The sequence below is a fragment of the Pleurodeles waltl genome, chromosome 1_2 (genome assembly GCF_031143425.1).
Source record: "Pleurodeles waltl isolate 20211129_DDA chromosome 1_2, aPleWal1.hap1.20221129, whole genome shotgun sequence".
Lineage (NCBI taxonomy): Eukaryota > Metazoa > Chordata > Amphibia > Caudata > Salamandridae > Pleurodeles > Pleurodeles waltl.
Window position 1 is genome coordinate 623746081 of NC_090437.1, and position 18028 is coordinate 623764108.

Here is an 18028-nt window from a genome sequence, read left to right on the forward strand (position 1 = left end):
ACATGCCTGCTTAAGTGTGGACTAGCCAATCAATTCCCTCTCCAGCCCTCGTTAACTTGTTTATTGCAGTCCTACGACATGCTTCACGTAGCTGCTACTGGATTCAAGCTAGCCTGGCTGATGAGGGGTGAAACCCCGAAACCGGTCCCAGGATGCTCGTTTCCAGTCCAGGGAAGACCTGGCCTAGCAGTTCAGGCTGGACTGTTCCCATGGGGAACAGGGTGAAGACTGATTTGCATATGGCTGGGTACAAACTGGAATGGCATGGGCAGCAAAAAAACGATGGATTTAGACCCAGATCACTGTACTGGGGGTGAATGTTTGACAATGTTCAGCATTCCGTCCATCACTTGTTGTTTTTGCTTTCTCGCCGTAAGTGGGAAGGGTATGCCCAGACGTGGGTCCCGTGCTTCCCATGCCACTGGATTCAAGCTAGCCTGGCTGATGAGGGGTGAAACCCCGGAACCGGTCCCAGGAGGCTTGTTTCCAGTCAAGGGAAGAGCTGGCCTAGCAGTTCGGGCTGAACTGTTCCCATGGGGAACAGGGTCAAGACTGATTTGCATATGGCTGGGTCCAAACTGGAATGGCATGGGCAGCAAAAAAACAATGGATTTAGGCCCAGATCACTGTACTGGGGGTGAATGTTTGATAATGTTCAGCATTCCGTCCATCACTTGTTGTTTTTGCTTTGTCACGTAGCTGTGAGGCCAATATTCCGCATCTGCTGTGCTTGCACAAACCTTTGTTTGCCAAGAGAAGCTCAACCTGGGGAGATGCACGCGCCTTCTGCATGAGATCTTTGCAGCAGCGTTGGTGGCACGCCTGCCCCGGCCCCTACGGCTTTACTGCTCTAGGGCCGTCGCTGCAGCCTCTTATGGCACTGACAAATGGGAATTACAAGCCATCCAGCAGTGAACAAATTGACATTTCGGACGCGCAATGCCACTGCCGGTAGTGAGCGCTCACGATGGATAATTAATTACTCAATCTCCCTCTGATGCGTTTCACCTTTTTTGCCAACTGCCCCATATTTGATGATAGAATGTTCAGAAGAAACTGTCACACAGTTACTGTTTAAAAGTGTTTTCATTCTAGAGCAGCTGGCCTTTACTACCGTAAATAAAGTATTTTATTCATGAATTGCATTATATCTCAATGCTTTTGATTTTCTCCATATGCACGGTCGTCTGCTGCTATTACAAGCAATCAATTCTGCAGCAAGTACATTGGCACCGGTGTCCAGGGTGTGGGGCTCTAATATACTACATATTCGGGGGGGTATTTCTTGCTTTCATTATGATCTGTAGTATCACTTTGAGTGGAGGGGCAGGGGTACATACTGTACTGTAGCTCCTTTAAAGTACAGAGGACGCACGCAAATTCCTTCAGTGTACACATGCAGCGTAGTACGTCCTACACAAGCAGCACACTACTGCCTTTGAAGTACAGATGTAGCACACAGTGCCTTTCACTATGCAGTGATGGCATATTGTCTCCTCTAAGGTGCAGGTGCTGCAATATATGCACGTTGCACACTACTTTATCATACAACACGCACCCACCATGCAGCAGGCTAATACATTGCATAAAGGGCTGGAGCATAAAGTTCCTTACCATATATCACTGCAGCACACAACCATCATACCAATCCCTTCCATGCGACAAGCATGTTCGAGCCTGCACTATATCTAGACAGTACGCCACCGCCTTCTCCATATTCTAGCACACCGCCTCCTACCGAACGTGCCCTTTTTATGCTCACAAACAAATCACAGTCAACTATCACACACTCTAAAATACATGAAAGCAGTTCCATTTATGTTTCAAAACATCATGCAGCACAAGTTCCTCTTATCTACACTCTTGGTGTACATTCCACTTTCGAATACTCTTATCCCATGCAGCCCCTCAATCATTCTATATGGTGCACAATAACCCTTTCCTGTACAGAAGTAGCATGAAGCATCTTTACTTACTACCACATAAACAAAGAGACCACATCACCATTCCCTCTTCTGTATTAACATGTGGAAGTGCCTTTCAATAGCCACAATACAATTGCTGCAATATACAGGCAACCCCCTTTCACTGTACAAATATATTGCAATGTTCCATTTCTACAGAAATGCAGTACATTTTGTTTGCACACTGTCGTGCGTAAGACACATGCGCACTTCCTCAAACAGCAAGTTAAAATGTCAACATACGAAGGCACTCAGTGGGGGGGGCGTGGCCAGGAAGCCGAAGATGGCGCACGCATAATCCCCTCGCTCTGGAGGGGCCTAAAATCATCCATCCATAACAAGCCGACCTCAGGGGCAATCGATGCCTGCACTGCGGTGGGGACCTGGGGGGACCTGCTGAGGAGTCGCAGAGCCCTGTCTGGGCCCTGCTGTGCGAGCCTGGGCCGGATCGGCAGGCTCCCGGACTCGCGGCCCGTCCCCGCAGCTCGAGCCGGGGACTGGAGTGGAGAGGCGATCCGGCGTGGGACCGGGGCCTGCGACGGCCCTGGCGGAGACGGAACGGGAGCAGACCTGGACACTGAAATCCGGCAGCCGGAGCGTTGAGGCGAGCTCCCGGTGGGGGCAGGGACTTGGGACCCCTCTCCCGCCCTGAGGCACGTTGGGAGCTGACGGCCTTCGAGAGGGCGCCCTGACGATCGGAGCTGCCGCGGAGAGCGGCATTCCACGAGGTGCCCCGAGTTCGGAGTCGGGGGCGCCCGGGCGGGCCAGAGGCGAGCAGGGCCCGACCCTCGGGAGTACCTGCTGCACACCAAGAGCGGGGCTGAGTGCTTGGGGGCCGCGGCAGACGTGGGCTTGTGCCCCCCGCGTGGGGAGAGGAGGAAGGAGCCCCCATCATATCGGGTGGGGGAGTTGGCAGCCCCCTAAGACGTGGAGGATTAACGAGGCCCTGCCGGGGACCGTGGAGCCCAGGTTTTGAAACGCCGACCCACATAAAAGATCGGAGGGCAGTGAGGGGACTCCAGAGCACTGGTAAGAACGCCAGGGGTGCCAGTACCAGGCAGTGATACAAGTCCGGGCCCGAAGAGTGACCCCTTGAGGAGCGAAGAGAAACGGGCAACCCTGGCAGCCCAAAGCAACAAGGAGGTAGCGACGCCCTCCCAGTGAGCGGTGCGAGGTCCCCAAGTCGCTGATCTGGTGGGGGACGAACGCCCGCGGCGCAATCCGGGGCGTGTTGGTGGGAGCGGTCGGGCCATCCCGTGGGGAAACACCCAGCGAAAGAAGGCAGAAGAATGAGCTGTGGGCCCCATCTGGGGGCCCGGAATGGGATATCACCCAGCGTGCACAGAGAGGGTGAGTAATGGGGCCGGACTGTGCCTGAAGACAGTGGACGCCCGTGTTCAAACAGCGAAGAGCCCCCCCCGACCCCTGTGGAACACACACCGGGCTCGCCGGAGGCCAGCGACTAAGCGTAAGAATAATCAGTGATTGCTGTGAGGCTCACTAGGAGCAGTACAGTGGCCAGAACGGGCCTGACGGTGGAGGCCACGGGAGGCAGTGCGATCGTAACAACAATCCGAACCCTGCATTGTCTCCGGGGCAGCAGCCCCTCACATATTAAATGTCCCCCAAGAACCGGCACAGGTCCAGAACCATGGACAACACAATTCCCTCCGAGCGCAGGGGGGGACCTACGGGACCTGCCGCAATTTAACGTACAGGACACCCAGGACAAAATATTAGGGGCCATCGAAGACACAAAGACAACGCTGTAGCACGGCATCAATCAGGTGGCGGTCGAAGTTGGGCTCCTGAGGGCGGACCACCACAAACTGTCGGACAGAGTTAAAGAGACGGAGACCACGCTGGCGGAGATAGCACCAAAACAAAAAGACCTACAGGCCGAGGTGACATGCCTCACGGGCAGAGTAGCACGCCTAGAACAAAGGGCAGGGGATGCAGAAGGGAGAAACCGGCGGAACAATGTACGAGTGGTGGGCCTCCCAGAGGGGGCAGAAGGAACAAATATGGTGGATTTCCTCGAGAAATGGCTGAGCACAGTTGTGGCGCCGGATCGCCTAACCCCTTACTATACATTGGAACGAGCTCACTGAGTACAATCGAGGCCTCTCGCTCCGGGCCGACCACCCAGAGTGGTGATCGCTAGATTACTACATTACAGGGACAGAGACATTCTTCTTCAGAGAGCAAGAGAGGCGGGCCTGTTCAAGGTAGCGAATGGCGAGGTGACACTGTTCCCGGATTTCACATTGGAGGTTCAAAATAAACGTGCCTCATACATGGCAGTTAAGAGGGCCCTAAGGGAGGAAGGGATCCAGTACTCTTTGCTTTACCCAGCCAGACAAAGTGATGTGTGACAGCAAAACCAAATTTTTTCAATCTCCCGAAGAGGCGTAGGAGTGGCTAGAGGCCCGTGGGACTCAACCGGGTTGGCAGGCGAGCGGGGGATCAACTGAGAGCGGATCACATCGGGGCCCTGGCGGGAGGCGTGCCCGGGGTCGCCCTCGTCTGGCGCTGACCCAGAAGCAAAAGGAAAAAGGCAGGAAGGCGGCACTGGAGGTGGCGGCCCATATGAGCGGAGAGGTGTCCCCCCTGTAGTGCTCTGGAGGTGAATCGGATGACACTGATGTCCTCAGCCGGGGGCTCGGGCTGCTCGGGGCTGGCCCTGGAGGTAACCCCGCAGACAGCAGACGACCTTTAATAACTAAACTTACAAGGGAGCCCTGAGGCAAGGAGAAACAAATGAACATGAGGCCCCTCTGAACATGGCCTACCCCCCAATTGGAATCTCGGTTGTTCAGTCAGACTGGCGAGAACTACAGTTAAAAGTTTTAATAAGATGCACTGTTGCACAGGTTTATGGGCAACCTACTGTTCGAGAGGCGCCCTAGGGAGGGGGAGTGGGGAAATGCAATTTTTAGTTAGGTTGGCACTGTGGGAGTTGGGGTTAAAACATATCAGAAGTCCCATAGATCGCAGTGGGGGATCGTCATCTGGGGTAGAATGGGATAGATACCATTGGACTGACACACCAACATGGCAGAATACAACTTACTAACATGGAACATCAGGGGGATGGGTACGCCGGCCAAACGGCATAGAATATTATCATACCTAAAGAGGAGAGGCATACAAGTTGCAATGCTGCAAGAAACCCACCTAGCAGCTGGAGAAGCGGAAAAACTAAGACGTGGATGGAGGGGGCAGGTGTTCGCTACGGAATATTCAGCATACACAAGGGGAGCAATGATCTGGGTACAAGCAGGGGTCCCCCTTGAGGTAGATTCATCCAATATAGATCGCGTGGGAAGGTCTGTGATCCTGGAAGGGAAGTTACACGGCACCCCGATAGTCCTGAGCTGTATATACGCTCCCAATCAGGATCAGGCCCCTTTTATGTCACGGTTATCGAGTCACCTCACCCGTCAGCAGAGGGGGGAGCTTCTAGTTGGGGGAGATTTCAATTGCGTATTAGACGTGGACTCCACGCCTCCGCTACAAGGTGCAGTGACAAGTAAGATAGCCAGGAAACTTAGAGAGTGGTTGGATTCTTGGGGTCTAGTAGATATATGGCGAGAACAACATTTGAAGGACAAAGATTACTCGTATTACTCAGGTCTGCATCGGGTCCACACTAGAACTGACAGAGTGGTATGTACCGCAACACTAGCAGGGGTTGTGATCCACTCGGAATATCTGGGACGCACTCTGTCTGATCATAACCCCTTACTATTAACAGGGAGGGCAACTGAAGATAGGCCCCCTATCCCGTCATGGAGACTGGCCCCTGCAGCACTTGAGGACCAGGCGTATAGAGAAGCCCTGAGACTACACCTAACTGACCATATTAAGTCCAACAGGGGATCTGCCTCCTCTTGGTCCACGGAATGGGAAACACTTAAAGTAGTGACAAGGGGTTACTGTCTGGGTCAATCGATCGGGGTGAGACGCTCACTCGAAAGGGAATTAACTAACCTAGAAAAGAAAATACATGAGGGGGAACTGAGACAGGGAAGGGACACACAAGAGAGCGATGAATATCGCCAGGCAAAAAGAGACCACTCCCAGGTCGAAGAACAACTTAGATGCCACAATATGCAAAAATATTTTGCTTAATTACAGAGGAGGGCAGATCAGGGAAAATGCTAGCGTGGTTGTTGAGGCCCGGGGGGGCGGCGAGCCCATCACGAATGTGCTGGACAGGGAAGGAGAACGTAGAATTAGGCGGGCCCCATAAACAAAGCATTCAAGGAATATTACACCCAACTGTATAGGAAGCCCGTAGAAATTGAAGCAGAGGCATTCGATGGCTATCTACAACAGATCCCACTGAAGACCCTGGCGTCCGAAGAGAGGGAAAGCATGGGGGGGGGCAGTAACTCTAGAAGAGGTCAGAGAAGCTATAGCACTACTGGCCTCTGGGAAGACCTCGGGGACGGACGGCCTCCCTATGGATTTCTATAAAAAATATGAGACACAGCTTGCCCCCCAGTTAGTGGACATGTATGCGGAAGCACTACAGCATGGGGTGCTCCCGGGATCCCTGAGGGAGGCCCTGGTCGTTCCACTCCCCAAAACAAAATCCAAAAGAGGCATCAGTGACTGACTTCCGCCCCCTGTCAATGCTAAACAGCGATTTTAAAATACTCAGTAAGATAATGGCCAATCGTTTGCTCGTCCATATACCCACACTCGTACGCGAGGACCAAAATGGTTTTGTCCCGAATCGTAATACCTCCCTAAACCTGAGACGACTCTTTGCTATTCTACACATGCCCAATAAAGTGAAGCCCCCAGCGGGAGTGTTGCTGGCGGTAGACTTTGAAAAGGCTTTTGATTCAATCAGATGAGATTACTTGAGGGCAGTGATGCTCTGAATGGGAATGGGTGAGAGTTGGGTCAAATGGGTGGACTTATGGTATGCATTTCCACTGGCAAGGGTAAAGACGGGCAGGACAATATCCGATACCTACCCAATTTACAGGGGAACTAGAAAGGGATGCCCCCTATCCCCACTGTTATTTGCCCTGGCCATTGAGCCCCTGGCAGCCCGGATGCAAAGGGATGGTGTGGGTCTGGGAGTGGAGTGGGGACAAGCTGAGCACGTCATATCGCTATATGCGGATGATGTGCTCATTTATCTTAGAGACGGGGAGGCCAGCATCCCATGGGCTTTTAGGAATTTGGAAGACTTTGGGACACTGTCAGGACTTCGCCTCAATCGAGGCAAAATATTCATGTTCCCCATAATGCCGAGCTACGAACGCCCAACAACTTGCCCAGAGGATGTGAACTGGGCCCCACGCACCTTCAAGTATCTGGGTATACAAGTATTCCACGACATGGCAGACCTTTGGGAGGGTAACCTAGGTAGAGCACTCCGCTCCTTGCGAGCTTCTGTTGGGTTCTGGCGATCCCTGAAACTAACGATTAAGGCCAGAATAGCACTGTCTAAAATGATCATGCTCCCCGCCTCCTTTACTTCTTCGCTAATTTGCCCCTGCAGATCCCCTCGGCATGGTTCCGCGAGTTAAATACCCTACTTAGGGAGCTGATATGGGACAACGGTCGCAGACGTACCTCGCTCTCAACTCTCTGCAGACCAACCCACCTGGGTGGTCTGGGTGCCCCAGATTTCGAATTCTACTATTTGGCGTCCCAATTACAGTGGGCAGCCGGGTGGTTCGCCGGCAGGGGACAGTTAGACAGGTGCACCACCCATGAAGCAATAGACATAAATCGGATTATTGCACGTATGATAAACAGGAAGATCGTCCCCCGGACGGACAGCCTGACGACAAGAGTAGCGATGTCGTGCTGGAAGAGATGCGCAAAGAGGGTCGGGGTTGGCTCGCCGTACTCCCCAGCACTACCATTATCGGTTCTAGTGCTCGAACCAGGTGGGAACAACCCGGGTAGCTCAGGACTGGGATCGTGGAAGAGGGCGGGAGTGGAGACAATTGGGGAACTGTTCCAAGAAGGGGTGCTGAAGTCCTTCAATGATCGTATAGACAGAGGGGTTCCCCGGGGACAGTTCCTACTATTCCGTAAGCTGGAACATACCCTGAAAAAGCACTGGGACACGATTAACGCAGAGCTCACTACCCATAAGGTGTTACATCTCCTGCTGACAGCTGGCGAGGAGGCCTACTTAATCACTAAATTGTATCGGGTCCAAGTAGAGGATGGATTGGACCCGCTGCGCCCACTGAGAGAGAGATGGGGAAGGACGTTAGGTAGAGAACTCTCAGCCGCAGAGTGGAACAGGGCATTGGCCTACCCCCGGAGGGTCTCCCGCAACACACGGTTGCAATATATCTAATATAATTACCTCCACAGGACGTACTTCACACCGCATCGACTGGCACTAATTTATGGCAGAACCCCTAGGGTATGCCCAAGATGTGAGGTCGCTGACGCTGACTATGACCACATGGTATGGGACTGCCCGGAGATTCAGCCGGGCTGGGGGGCAGTAATGGCTGACCTATCGAGATTATTTGAGATTACCCTGTCCCCGACTCCCGCTGCATGCCTACTAGGCCTCGGGAGGGGACTGCCACGGGGGAAGGTGGGTGGATGGTTTCTGGACTTGGCTCTAGTTCTTTACAGGAGACTGATCACAAAAGGGTGGAAGGCCCCAGGACGTCCCCCACTGACCGAGTGGAAACGAGACGTGTCGAAATGGTCCAGAGCTGAACTGCAGGTTCTGAGGAGTGAAGAGGCGGGAGGCCTGCGTCAAAACCAAATCGCACCAGAGTGGGAGGTCATAGCGACGAGTTGGGAAGACAATGAGGGGGAAGGGAACACCCACGGAGGAGCCAGCAAAATAGAGGTCTAAGTAGGCAGAAAGAAGGGGGGTAGATCTCATGCCTACTAGAGAGTGTCCTATAAGAGGATCAGCAGGACCGAGTGTGAAACCAGTACAGTAATGACAGCCGGACTTAACCGAGGGCCCTGGGGGGCAGACAAATGGGATACGGAAGGCAGCCCGTCCAGTGTGGAACGAAGGGAGTAAGAGTATAGCAATATCCCACTCACAGGAGAAACCCAAGTATGACGTACTCCGGCAAATGTAGTTACCTACTCTACACAATGCCAACAAGTTTAATGTTTAATTTTTGTTCAACACGAGTTAAGTCTGCCCTGTAGTCATAAAACAAAATCGTTATACAACACTCACATTTGGGGGAAAGTAGACAAGCGGGGTTGGCGCACCTATTTTGAAGTAGCTCTATTGAGAATCACAGACAGAATGAATAACGTGACGTAAAACTTTAAAACTGGTAAAAATCATTTGTGCTAATAACATTGATAACTGTGAACAAGGTGAGAACTCAATTATGTCATAACTTGTTATGTGTCTGTAAGGCAGCAATTTGTTAATAATAAAAATATATTTAAAAAAAATACGAAAGCACTCAGTGCACTACAATGTAAATCTTCACAACAATACCACTTTCTGTACACATGCATAGCAAACAGTTCCCTATTATACACACAAGCAGCCCCTTACATACACAGACATCCCACTACTTCCTTAAATCTGCTCAAGCACATACTGACATGCCAGTCTCACATGCAGCAAACGACCCCTTCCTATATACACATTTATTACAGTCCCCTTTCATATACACATGCAGTTCACTACCCCCTGTTTATAAGTAATGCAGCTTGCAGTTCGCCAGTGTAACACATGCAGCGCAATTCTCCCTTTCACATACAACTGTAGCGCACATTCCTTTAACAACACAAATGCAGCTTAGAGCCCTTTATCATCGCACACACGAGCACACTACCTTTTTTATATACATCTTCAGACCTCTATCTCCTCTTTTCACAACAAGTGCAGTCTCATACTAATATGTGGCACTACTTTGTCCAATGCATAAATGAAGCACAGTATCCCATCCCCGTTGTATACCCGCATAACACATCACTTGTCACATAGAGGCAGCCATCTTGGAATGGTCTGTGTCAAACTATAACAGATTATTATTGCAAAATGGACACCTGTGCATACATGGGTGATCAATACTGTGGGTATTTTAAAATCGTACTTTACCAAAAACAATTCCACCCTTGTGTCAAACTCAAGCAAGGACATCCAGGTAGGAATGTTTTGGTGATACAGTATGCTAAATGAAGCACGCACTAGCAAAGCCAGTTAGGTCTGTGTCTGCATATTAACGGCAAGACCTATTTGTTTTGCCAATGGCTGTTTTGGGCTTGTAGCAACCATTAAAAGTGCAGCTAGTCGAAGAGCACCACACATATAGACAGTCAAAGAATGGGCTTTTACAGTTATCCCTCTAAACTTATGAAGGGCAGATCGCCTCATCTCTGAAGTGCAAGGTCGAAATGTGAGAGTCACACAGTCTTTGATGATGCTTGTGACAAGCATTTGCTAAGACACAATGAAATTGAGCTGGTGTTTGATGAGTGTGAGCCGGCCACAGCCAAAAGGGGTGGAGGCCTTGGCGAATACATCTTGCTATTGGGGGGAGGGGGGAGATAAAGTGACAAGGGCAGATAGGGATAGGGGAAATGGCAGTATGCCAGAGAAACTGCAGAGGGGGCTAATAAATTCTCAGATGGCCTCTGAGTTGTCTCCTCTCTGTAGAAGTGACCTAAAAAAATCAAGCAGCGCAGAAGAACATTAATCGAGAAATCAATCAGTACTTGGTCCATGCTCCAGATGAAAGAAGAGGAAGTGAAGCCAATATTCACTTACCAAATAAGACTCGCCAAACGAAAGTAACAATAAAGCCCAACAATGGTAAGCAGTGTGTTGCAAGGCACTATCTCTCACAAGCAGGAGCACAGGCGCTAGCAGTGCTTGCTCTGTCATATGCAAAACATAAAAAGGTATTTGACAGCGACTAAAAAGCAGAATAATATAGCATTTCTGATTTTAATAATTTTAGCAAAATATTTTGTAGCTCGTACGAGATTTAAAATCACGATCAACATTGAGTGTTCTTTAAGCTGTGCACTGCTAGCTCAGCTCGACAAAGGACAAGTAGGCAGTGTTTGAAGAAATGTGATATTTTCTGAGGGCTGTTAGTGCTTGAGTCTATGCCTTTGCAGACCGCCAATGATTCTACAAAGTGTCAAAAATAAGGCAGCAGTTCTATTAAGCCATTCAATTAACTGGACCATGCTGAACAAATCATACCTCTTGTTGTCCATTTACACTGGTAACTAAGACAGGACGGCCAATGCAAATACCAGCAGACTTCATACTGTTCAGCCCCAACTGCGCCAGGGAGCTTCTGTAGGACTTCGGCACCTTATCCGCCTCTGCAATTGCACAAATCAAAAGTTATTTAACAAGGCACAGGCATCTTAGCATACTAAGTGGGTATGATGAAGGATGCTTAGCTTTCATTTTAATTTTTTTTTTTGAGATTTCCAAAATTAATAGAGTTGTTTTACTTTTGCAGGTGTGTATAGAATGTACATAGCCAACTTACCTAACAACATTTTTTTTGTTAAAAGACAAAGTTAAAGTTTTCCAAAAAATAATAAAACACATATTCTGCAAGGGACCACTAAACCCAATATCATATTAACAAATGAACACAAAAACAGCAGACTAATTTTGGGAAAAGGGAGTGCATACAATCATGAGGAGTGTTTAGATAGCAGTTATCCCACAAAATAAAATCAATAACAATTACATGAGAGGAAACTTAAGTGCAGGTGGGGATGTGGGGGATGACCATGCGCCGAAGCAACATGGCACAGAGAGTGAGCTCCCGCCTCCCTGATCTCGCTTGATACTGCTTTGGGGGAGGAAGTGAATGCCTGGATACGTACTCACAGGCTCTTGGTGAGAAGTTTTCTGTGTGGCTGACTGCCAGGCACCGGCATTTATGGCGGAACTGGCAAAGGGTCGTGGCATTAAGCTGTGCTCGTGTTGGACAGTGCATGGTGGCGAAGCAGAATATACCGTACCAGAAGACGAGGCGGAGCCTCCTGCGTGAGTCCCCAACAATCCGGAGAGAAGGTGAGGACCAGGTGGTGTTGGAGGGGCACGTTGAGGTTACAGGGGGCGCAAACAGCTGAAGTGCCGGATGGGAGGCAGGCTGACTATGCTTAAAGGAGAAGGGAGAGTGTTGGTGCGTTTGGACGGAGAGCGGGCCTCGGAGACCAGGGCCCGCTGAAGTCTGGAAGGACCAGGGCGGCAGTCCTAAGGCACAGCAGTCAGTACCCTATAGCTTGGATCCCATGTGGGGAGGGATCCAGGTGAAGGAAAGTGCCGCGCGAAAGATAGGAGGGCCGTGACACGCAATGGGGAACTCGGCAGGCTCCATACTCGTAAAGTGGCGGGGGGACAGCCTGGGTGCATTGCAGCAGGGCCCACAGAGCAGTAGCCAGGCCCAGATACTGGAGTGAGTTGGTGTAGCCCGGACTCGGGGGTGCTCCTGCTCCCCCACCCATATCAATAAACCATAGACCACCACCTGGGGGCTTAGGGGGAAACAAACTGTTGAACTTTGTTTGAGTTGGCCAGCACTCACTTTCGGGAGGGTACACCTGGCTGGATCAGGGGCCCTGGGAGTGGGGTATGTGAACCTTCCTGGAATGTTTCAAGGGGGCTCTAGATCCTGATCCATGGAAGGAACAGCGTGTCCCGTGGTATTGCTGCCTGACACTGTGTGTCGGCCACTGGGATCGGGTAGACTACCATGGTGCACAAATTCTGTTCTGTGTCCAGAGAATGGGTAATGAGCAGGCACTTGAGGACCCTCCACGTCTGGTGGCAGAGGATCCCCCTGAGCCCTTCTTGAGGGACCTCTTGAAGTCAGGGCAGGACACCAAAACAACACTGGAACTGAAGAGAGACATGGTTGCGATATACCTCACTCTCGAATGGGTAGACGTGCAGAAGATGTCTGCGCGGGTGGGGACAGTAGAGGCAACTTAAGAGGAGGACAGTGGTGCTATCTCGCAACTGCAGATAGAGGTCCAGCACCTCAGGGAGACAACTAGCCATCTGCTTTCAAGGGCTAAGGGTACGGAGGTGAGATTGAGGGGGAATAATGTGTCTGGTAGGCCTGCCTGAGACGGTAGAGGGCAGGAATGTGGAAGAATTTGTTAAAAACTTACTATGGTCCTTTCTTCAGACCCAGCACCTTTCAGCCCACTTTGCAGTGGAGAGATCCCACCGAGTTATAGGGATACCACCTAGGCCAGCAGAGCTACCTCTGACAATAATTGCAAGACTGTTATTGAATTGCAGGGACCAGGAGGCAGTGTTGCAAGCTGCCAGAATACACAGGCCTCCCCAGTTTGGGAACCATACGGTTATGATCTTTACACAGGAGGTAAAACGTCAGCGTAGAACATTTGACAAGGCCAAGAGGGAACTGCGGAAACAGAGTTTACAATACATGGTGCCCTTCTTCGCAAAGCTCCTGGCAGAAGGGAAATCCTGGTTCGTTCACACCCTGAGTGAGTTGTTGGATTGACTGGAAGGCTGCAGGCCAGTGGTCTGGGGCCAGAGGGGAACAGGGAGGGCCAGAGGGGAACAGGGATGCCCAGACGGGAACTAGTCAGCTGCATCCAGTCCCCAGTCCTGGACACTGAGGATTGACCGGTACAGTCAAATGATGGAGAGTCCCAAACCAATACCTTGGAGACGGGCATGTAAAACTACTCTCCAAATGGAAAGAAGGGTGGGAAGATTCCCCAGAGGCAGGGGGGACTCTGCACAGATACCACACAGACCCCACACACCAACACCCACAAAAGGATAGGAGTTAACCAACACGGTTACCGTTCAATGATTAGTAGTTCATGGGGAAGGTGCCACAGACACATCAAGCATTAGGGGGTGTTTAAAATGGGGTTTCTAGTTGGCAGTCAGTTTACACCCTGACCAAGTAGGGATCCTCACTCTAGTCAGGGTAAGGAGATACACAGCTCGCTTAACCCCTGCTCACCCGCTTTTTAGCTTGGCACAAGCAGTCAGGCTTATCTCAGAGGCAGCGTGTAAAGTATTTGCACAACCATATACAGTCACACAGTGAAAACACCACAAAAGGACTCCACACCAGTTTAGAAAAATAGCCAATATTTATCTAAATCAAATAATGTCAAAACAACAAAAATCCAACATACACAAAAAGAGATATCAAAGTTTAAAGTAAAAAGAGTCTTAATCTATAAGAATCAATGGATGCGTTGTTTAGCACAAAGTACCTGGTATGGTTAAAAAATAAAGCCACAAGAGTGCGTCAGAAAAGCAAGCGATGCATCGATTCCTTACTCGCAGGTGAGACCATTCATCGATTCTTTCTCCACTGGTTAAGCGACCTGTCAATTCTTTCCTCGCAGGAGCGGGGATGCATCGATTTCCGGGTGAGCTACCTCCGGTCCATGCGATGATGTTGAAGATTTGACATCCAGGGACGATGCGTAGAAAATGCAGATGCATGGCAGCAATGAATCTACGCTGCGCTAGTGATGAGTCAATTTTACCCGTGCTGCGTAGATTTTTCTGACGCAGTGCAGGAGCTGCATTGATTTTTCTGCTGCTCGGCGCTGGTGCGTAGATTTTTTTCTCAGGTTTTATCAGTGTCTGCTTCCAAGGGCCCAGGGAATGGATGTGGCACCACTTGACAGGTAAGGGGTCTCAGCAAGAGAGCAGAGGTGCTGGCAGACGAAGTCTTTGATGCCCCTGAGACTTCTTAACAGGAGGCAAGCACTGTGCAAGCACTTGGAGAAACTTCACAAGCAGGATACACAGCAAAGTCCAGTCTTTGTCCTCTTTAAGGCAGAAGAAGCAATTTCAGGCCAACCCAGCAAAGCACACACAGCAAAGAGGCAGTACGCCTCCTCACAGCTCTTCCCCTTGGCAGAGGTTCCTCTTGATCCAGAAGTGTTCTAAAGTTGTGGGATCAGCAGTTCAATACTTACACTCATTTCTGCCTTTGAAGTAGGCAAACATCAAAAGAAAGTCTTTGTAGTGCACAAGACCCTGCCTCTTCCTTGCCCTGCCCCAGCCACACTCTGGGGGGTTAGAGACTGTATTGTGTGAGGTAAGGCACAGCCCTTTTAAGTGCAGGTGTCAGCTCTCCCTCCCACTCTAGCCCAGGAAGACCCATCAGGATATGCAGGACACACCTCAGCTCGCTTTGTGTTACAGTCTGGAGTGAATTCACAAACAGCCCAACTGTCAGTCTGATCCAGACTTGGATTCAGCAGCCAAGCAGAGGCACAGAATGGTTCAAGAAGAAAACGCCCCCTTTCTAAAAGTGGCATTTTTAAACAGACACTCTAAAAAACAACTATACCAAAAGATGTATTTTTAAATTGTGAGTTCAGAGACCCCAAACTCCACATGCCTATCTGCTCCCAATGGGAAACTGTGCTTAAAAGATATTTAAAGGCAATCTCATGTTAAGCTATGGAACAGGGGGATTGCCCATGCAACAGTGAAACCCGAATTTGGAAGTATTTCACTATCAGGACATGTGCAACACACCAGTACATGTTTTACCTTTACCTTTTTAAATACACTGCACTCTGGCCATGGGGCTATCTACAGCCTACCTCAGGGGTGCCTTACATGTACTGAAAGGGAATGGTTGGGCCTGGCAAGTGAGTGCACTTGCCAGGTTGACATGGCAGTTCAAACCTGCACACACAGACACTGCAATGGGAGGCCTGAGACATGTTTGCAGGGCTACTCATGTGGGTTGTACAATCATTGCTGCAGGCCCACTAGTAGCATTTAATTTATAGGCCCTGGGCACACGTGGTGCACTATACTACAGACTTATTAGTAAATTAAGTATGCCAATCATGGATAACCAATCATAATCACAATTTACTCAGGGAGCACTTGCACTTTAGCACTGGTTAGCAGTGGTAAACTGCCTAAAGTACCAAAACGAGCAAAAATCGAATCCAGCACACAGTCAAAAGTACAGGAGCAAAACAAAAAAAGCAGAGGCAAAAAGACAGGGGAAACCGGTCAAGGATGCCAAGTCTAACAGGGGGTTGGGCAGTTAGAAACCCACCACATAAGGTAGTGGGGTCTGAGTTAGGGAATTTCAATACAAAGATACCAGGGCACTCCTGAAAGTAGTCCGAAGAGAATCAAATCCAAATGAATGTGAGTCCAATGTTCCAGAAGATTGTTGTCACATAGTAATGAACTTTAATTCCTTATGTTAAACATAATAAATATTAATCCAGAATACAGCCCCTTGGCTTGTTTTGTTTTATCCTGGAATGTGAATGGGTTGGGACACAAGGTTAAAAGAGGTATAGTTTGTAGATTTGTCAACAGACACAGCTCAGATGTACTGCTCCTACAGCAAACACATCTGAAGGGTGGAATACAGGCAGACAGAGGAGGAGGCATGGAAACAGCGTAAGGCCATGCAACATAGACTGTAGGAGGTTGGTAATAAGACAGGGAAGCTCCTGGCTTGGTTGGCGCACCATGAAGTGGGTCACAGATAGGTACAGGAGGCGGCCATTAAAACTGGGTACACTGTGTATATTGCCCCAGAAATTGCAGAGAGATTCACAGAATACTTGGAGGCCCTCTGCTCTCCCATGAGACCACGCATTACTGAGGAATTACTGAGCTTTGTAGGAGATATCCTCACCTGTTCCTGACACTGGAGGATAAGGATACTTTAGACATAGATCTCAAGATGGCTGAGATTGTAGATGCCATACGCCGCCTTAAGGGGAGGGTGGCGGGGAGGGGAACCCAGGGTCCCAATGGCCTGCCGGCAGAATTTTCCAAATGTCTGGAGAGAAAGCTGGAAAGCCACTCCTTCGTACGTACCATGATGCTTTGGCTGCAGGGAGTTTCACACCAGACAATCGGACAGGCAACATATTCCTGATACATAAGGTGGGGAAGAAGCCGGAGGACTGTGCCTCATTTAGGCCTATCCCCCTATTAAATATAGAGGTAAAATTACTGGCAAGGGTGCGTGCAACCCATCTATATGAGGTGAGTGACAATCTGAATCACAGGGACCAGTACGAGTTTATGCCGTTCCAAGCCGCAAGACACAATCTGAGACGCCTCTATGGTTTTCTTGAAAGAGGAAAGAGTATTTAGGAACAAGTGGTGGTTTTGCCAGAATGGCACCTGATTAGCTCGAATGGCCATACCTCATGGTGGTGCTGGAGAAGATGGGGTTTTGATACAGCAATCTGGCTTGGGTTCATCTGCTTTATACAGCACCTCTAGCCCATGTGGAAATTAATGGGACACTGCTAATGCAATTCCAGGTGGGGAGGGGTACCAGGCAGGGTTGCCTACTATCACCCCTTTTGTTAGCCTTGACCATCCAGCCTCTAACAGAATGGGTCAGGGGTGGTGCCCAGTTGAGGGGTTTGTAGTGGGATATCGATTAGGAGGATGTGATCTCCTTTTTTCGGCGACAGCCCGTTGTTGTACTTGGCTGGCCCAATACAATAAATCCCCTGGGTGTTAAGACTACTGAGACATTGTGCAACAGGGCTGCCCCAGGATAGGGCTGGACATCCTCATGCAAGGCCCATGTGAGGGGTGGATTACTTTGCCCAAACTGAAATTCTGCTACTGGGCGGCACAGTTGCAGGTGCTTAATGACTTGGCATTCGCAGATCAGTGGGATCCGACCTTTATGATGGACAGGAGAGCTCTGCCTCAGAGGGGCTATCTGCAGGCGCTTTAAGGACGGGCACAGTGCAGGGGTGTCCAGCTTCCACTGCCCCAGTAATCCAGACATGGAGGAGGGCAATCAAGGTGACAGAGTGGGAGGGGAAAATCACCTTAGAAACGCTGCTGTGGGATGCAGAAGCACTGGCAGGTTTATAATGGTTGGAGGGGTTCTAGCAATGGAATTTGATAGGAATCTCTAACTTGGGGGGCCTACAGTAGGGAACTGGGATGTTCTCTTTTGAGCACCTCCAAGAACAGTAAGAGTTGGCAGAATCCCAGAGATTTTGTTACCTGCAGGTTAGACATGCCCTTACTAGTCACCTTGTAAACCTAGACCAAATTGAGGAAGAATCCCCTATGG

At 50.0% G+C, this 18028-nt stretch overlaps 1 protein-coding gene across 1 annotated transcript in view; it reads right to left on the reverse strand.

Moving 5' to 3' along the window:
* The window catches only part of AFG2A (AFG2 AAA ATPase homolog A), a 1603044-nt gene that overhangs the window by 1537764 nt on the left and 47252 nt on the right, over window positions 1-18028 (reverse strand). Inside the window, exon 2 of the mRNA XM_069242390.1 lies at window positions 11161-11285. Within this exon, the coding sequence (XP_069098491.1) occupies window positions 11161-11285 (125 nt within the window). The remainder of the gene's footprint in view (window positions 1-11160; window positions 11286-18028) is intronic.